The sequence below is a fragment of the Fukomys damarensis genome, unplaced genomic scaffold (genome assembly GCF_012274545.1).
Source record: "Fukomys damarensis isolate Sample0158 unplaced genomic scaffold, DMR_v1.0_HiC HiC_scaffold_19, whole genome shotgun sequence".
NCBI lineage: Eukaryota > Metazoa > Chordata > Mammalia > Rodentia > Bathyergidae > Fukomys > Fukomys damarensis.
In genome coordinates this window covers 23337362-23343361 of record NW_022900931.1, presented here as the reverse complement: position 1 = coordinate 23343361, position 6000 = coordinate 23337362, and the positions used below count along the sequence as shown (strand labels likewise).

At 36.2% G+C, this 6000-nt stretch overlaps 1 protein-coding gene across 1 annotated transcript; it reads right to left on the bottom strand.

Moving 5' to 3' along the window:
* Positions 1-3005: 3005 nt before the first annotated feature.
* LOC104875857 (taste receptor type 2 member 14-like) lies at positions 3006-3947 on the bottom strand. Its single transcript, XM_010643593.1, has one exon. It carries the CDS (start codon positions 3945-3947, stop codon positions 3006-3008), a length of 942 nt encoding a protein of 313 aa, XP_010641895.1.
* Positions 3948-6000: the final 2053 nt, after the last annotated feature.

Here is a 6000-nt window from a genome sequence, read left to right as displayed (position 1 = left end):
ATGATAAATTAGAGTCATTCATAGGAAAATGGATACATTTTGAGGATATACTCCTAAGTGAAATAAATAAGTCACACATGTGTAAATACCGAATAGTTTCTCTGGGATGCAAAACTATAATAGTACACAAGATCCTAATGAGATAATTAACAATGTGAAATAGGAAGAAAAGGGCTAAAGGTGTAGGGAAAGTGGGAATGGTAGGGGAAAGGGAATAGGGGAAAAGAAAAAATATGAGAAAATGAAGAAATGTAAATAAAGTGTTTGTAAATGGGGAGGGGAGGAGGGGGTGGAGAGAGGGCAGGAACAAGGGGAAAAAATGAGAATCAAGACCTGTCATGCAAAAGGTACAAAATTCCAGTAATGAATATAACTGTGCTGTATACCTAGAATGTACCAATAAACTCAATAAAAAGAAAAGTAGGCAAAGATTCTCTCTATGATGATACAAAAAGCACTTTTTCTAAATATTAGTATTGTGTTTATTGTTAAAATATGAGCAAATTCACCATTTACAAAGATTGTCAGTCATCAAAATTACTTGCCATTTTGAATTTTAAGCCATTTAATTGTAAAAGGTAGCACAAATAAAAAGGATTACTAAGAATTAAAATTTAAAAGTAAAATAATGGGTATAAAAATGCAGATAATATGATATTCTGTCTTTAAAACTAGAGAATGGGATCAAAACACAAGGCACATGTGATAGTTTAGCACAGGCAGGTTTTCACTCAGAAAACAAACACAAGTAATTATTGCGCCCCATTGTATAGCATTACCCAAGCACCAAATATCACTATAAAGTTTAAAACATTTCATCAAAGCACCTGAATTACATATTCTTTTGCACATTTTCTCCAACCAGATTTCCCCCTGTATGTAGGTTCCATCTTCCTGCTGACGTTGCATCCACAGCTTGGGCAAAGCTTCCTCTGTGAAGGGATTATTGTTCCAGCTCACTTCTGGAATCTTCATGCACATCTGTATACATCTTTCAACATCTCAAAATCTCAGTTTCCTCGTGTGAAGAGAACTTCTACATGGGGATGTATATTAAAGTAATGAAAAAAGCAGATAACCTGCCACATAAATATCAGCTCTTCCCACTGCAACCATTATTACAGATGACCACTTTTTCAAATTTCACATTTAAACATCTTACTAAAATATCTCCAAAAGAAACACAGCACAGATAATGTATGACAACAGGAGAATAAGAAAGTCTATTACAAACTTTAACTTGCACTTTCAAGGGAATTCTTTCTGAAAATAAGCCATGAATAAAATTCTTTTTTTTAATTTTTTTCCCCTCAAACTGGGAATTGAACACAAGGATTCCTCACTAAGCCTCACCACTTTTTAACATTTTTAAAAAAATTCAGACATGGTCTAATTAAGCCATAAATTTCCCTGGCTGGGCTCAAAGTTGTGATCCTCCTGCTTCAGCCTCCCAGAGTGCTAGGAATAAAAATTCTTCCATTCTAAAAATACAGGATTCTATCTTAATGAAGACTAAGCAACAATGATAACAAGACACATGACCCTGTTTCCCTCTTTGTGCTCTAATGCATAAATCTAAATTGTCTTAAATTTTTCACTGTTTTAGTAAATTATTTTTATTTCTACCAAGCAATAAATATTAATATTACATATAAGTAACTAAACTTCTCATGTTAATGGTATGATATTCACCATTAGCTACTCTAAAATTCTGTTCATATGAAAAGTTCATTGTTTTAGTCTATAGTAAAATCCAGGTACATGAGAAAATGAAGTATAACTAAAAAAAATTCTCCTAGTGTCATGGCCAACTAAAACACTCTCCTCAGGCATGATTCGCTGTTCTTGTATATTCACATTTAAATGCATTGTGGAATATACCAGAAAACACTGAAAACCAAAAATGATGTGGCCAGTGATTCATGCCTTTAACTGCAGAACTCCAGGAGACGAAGGCAGGAGGGCTGCAGGTTCAATTCCAACCTAGCCAACTTAATGACTTAGGGAGACCCTGCCTCAAAATTTAAAATTCAAAAATGTCTTTAATATAATCATACCCCAAGAATTCTTGAATTCATAACCAATAATGTAGATAGGATAACTGAAGTAAGCAGCTTCATAATTTGGATGATTTTTCAGCAATCTTCTTATGTATAGTTGAAAGTATACATTTAGAGTGATATTCAACACCTATTTTGCATTTCTAAAATTTTGGCAAATCGTGAGAAATTTTCTTTTCTATGGACAGTAATCATACCCCAAGAATTCTTGAATTCATAACCAATAATGTAGATAGGATAACTGAAGTAAGCAGCTTCATAATTTGGATGATTTTTCAGCAATCTTCTTATGTATAGTTGAAAGTATACATTTAGAGTGATATTCAACACCTATTTTGCATTTCTAAAATTTTGGCAAATCGTGAGAAATTTTCTTTTCTATGGACAGAAATATAGTAATACCTTGGTTCATGGACGCTTCTGTTCATGAGCGACTTAGTTCAAGAGCAGAAGTGTTTGGAACGATTTTGCTGCCATTAGTGAACTCCTCATTAGATGATGAACACAACCACAGCCGTCTTCCCCACACAAACATGAATGTGGCCATCATGGAACGAATTGAGTCCATGAACCTAGATGCCACTGTACAAAGTTTATTTTTAATAACTGTTTCATACCTATGCATATATATATATATATCCTGTATATTGCAGGTTTTTCATATTAAAATCTCTAAAAAGTTAATGATGACCCCCAGTTCCATCTATTATGTATCTGAACCCTTATATTTCAGCCTTGTATCTTGACATCCTTCTGTGTATACAAACACATATGCTTGTAAACATACTGCTAGCATGGTAAAGTGGTTAGGGCTTATCCCAACACATCTGTAAAATTCATAAATTAAATATAATGGAGGAATATTGGGAAACTACAAATTTATAACAAAAGAATTTCTCATGAATGAATCGTCCTCAAGAATATGCAAAATGACCCTGAAATGCTTTAAGGACCTGAAGATTCTGCACCTTTGGCCCGGCACCTCAGCCACCACAGCGCTGAAAGAGAGGCCTTTCTCAGCTTACTGTTTCCAAGAATCAGAAAAAGTGAGTGGCCTAAAAGAAAAGTAATTCCAATAGCATGTTCAAAAAACATGATGTGGGCTTTCTCTAGAAATTCAAAGCTTGAAATCTGCATGATGAAACAGAATAAGTAGGTGGTATAAAGTAGGATGAAGATGACCACAGTTTGCATGGCCTTCGTGTGGGCCATGGTGCGGGTATCTCTGGACCCCTTGGCATCATGCTGCATCCTCTTCAGATGCTTCCCCAGGGAGAAGACGAGCAGAAGACAAACTATCAAGGACACAATATAGGGTAGGAGCATGAACATAGAGTTGGTGAATAAAAGAAGTCTGGAAACCTGTACCGAGTTCTTCAAACTGGAATTGTAAGATACATTTCTTCTAGATCCATCAATCCAGGCATTAATTTTTATGTTTATAATTATAATACTGAAAAATAGGGGAACCAGAGACATCTGCAATGTCACTAAAACCACTTTTTTAACTTTCCACTTTAGATAAAGAAAAATAGAGTTAGAGAAATTGGCTATCTTGAGAAAATAAAAGATACTGAGGCATGTAGAAAGCCAGACGCTAAAATGATTAGTTACAACCCAGGTAATAAAAATGATTGCTGTGAACACTCGAGCAGTCTTCAGAAAATCTGGGTATGCTGCGTATAGCCATATGTATGTCTGTACTGAGCAGAGCAGAACAATTCTGGAGATCGCCAAGGTAGTGAGGATTTGATCAACTGGAGATATCTTCCTTCTCTTGACCCAGTCTGTGAAGTTCAACAGAACTATAAAGCCATTTCCTACAATTCCAGTTATGGATTCCACAGTTAAAACAACTGTAAAGATGCTCTTTAAATCACCAGCCATTTTCTGGGAGAGAATGCAGCAATTTCATGTATCACTGCTGAAAATTTATTACTGTAGTAGTTGAAAAGGCTTTGTGTATTTAATTTTAGAAAATTCAAAAATATTCTCCCTTTACAAACTCATGTATACAATGCCAATCCAGGAACCATCAAGATTACCTAACGACTGCATTCACATTTTCTTCATAAAAATCATGTGTCTTTCCAGACAGCCTAACCGAGTTTGATCCAGAACCTCTCTGACTTGCACACAACAGCACAGAGTCTTTTGTAGTTGATGAGGAAGGCAATGCTGGAATCTCATTTGCTAACATGCAAGTAAAGATATATTTATTTGCATAGTTTTCAGTTTTTGCCTAATCTCTGTGTTTCAGTCTGGCAACGTAACTTCTGAGCAAATAGTATGAAATTATAAGGCAAACACTCAACCACAAAATATAAATTTGTATATGGATTATCGTAAATCCTGAGGATTTATAAAAAGTTACTTTAGGTGTAAGAGAAGCCTATGAGTATACTCCACTTCCTAAAAAATATCAAGGTCATATAATAATATCTTAGACATTATTATTACTAAAATATTGGGTACCAAGGATAATACTTGTACTTTTACTTTTTAATAGGATCTGGGCACACATATACACACACTTATGTGATTCTATTTCCCTTCCCTATCCACACCAAATAATCAAATAATCAGATTTTTCACTGATTCCACATTTACTATGAATCTGACACATATTTAGTATTCATAGGTATTAACACATCATTTCAAAAATACTTCTAAGTTAATAATATGTGTTAAGTATAAATATTCATTTAACTTTGAAGATGTTTTCCTGTGTAAATGAATAAGGTAGAAATCCTTCTGTGGCAACCATAAGCAGTCACTGAAATGAATGAGTTTAGCCACACAGGAAGAATTCTTTGCCTCTACCTCGCCCAGAAAGGCACATTGCCCTGTCAGAACTAGAGATCTTCAGAATTTATCCCCCTTCTCCCATTTCCTATCACTACAACCAATAAGATAGACAAAGGATTATAGTCTTGCTTTGTCATGTTGGGGAACAAGGAGTACAAAAGGATTGCTGTTTCTCAATAGCTAAAGAGTAGAAAAAGACCAAGCACCAAAACACAGCAAATGCTACTGTAAAGAGCAGATAAACATTATCATATATTTCAGAGATGGTACAAAACAATAAGAGGTATTGACTATAGAGAACTGATCATATGCTTACTCTCCTGACAACAGTTAGCAAACAAGATTAACCCACTATCTTACCATCAGTGTAGAAACAGGCAGCCCCTTTCTCAGCTTTCCAGCACTGTGACCAGCCGATATAATCAAAGGGAGGAAAGACTTCATTTGTCTCACAGGCACAGAAGTTTCAGTCCATGACCAATTGGATCCATTCCTTTGGGTCTCTGATAGGACAAAATACCATGGCAGGGAATGTGTGGTAGAACAAGGCTGTTTTAGGGTCACAAAGCAAAGAAAAGAAAAAAATGGATGGGGTTCCAACAACCCCTAGGAGGATGTGCCTCCCGTGAACTGACTGCCCGCCACTTAGTCTTACCTTCTAAAGATTTGAAAAGGTTTCATTTATGCCATGAGCTACTGATCAATCCTTCAACATAGGGCCTTTGGTGGACATTTAGGATCAAATCATATCCATTCCTCTGGCCTCTGCCAGTCCAGGAAGCAAAGAGCTCTGCAAAAAGAAGGAGCTCTGCAAAGGACACAAAGTGAAATGCAAAACAACCCTGGGGTGGGGCTGTGTGGAGTGAGAACTGGTGCTGGAACTTGGTGGGCTCTTAAAGAGACAGAAACTGAGCTCCCAGTAAAGGCCACACACAGCCCTAAGGAGCTCTTCCTGAGATCTGCTGGTGCACCTGGCACTCTGGACTGGAAATGCTTTAGACTTCCACCTGAATGACAGCTCCTAGGGAAAGACGTTCTTCCCAGACTTGGTGAGAATGGCATCAAGGAAAATTCTCAAAAATTACATGCAGAAAACAAATGAGTCTCTTACAGTGGAGCAGTGTTTGTACTC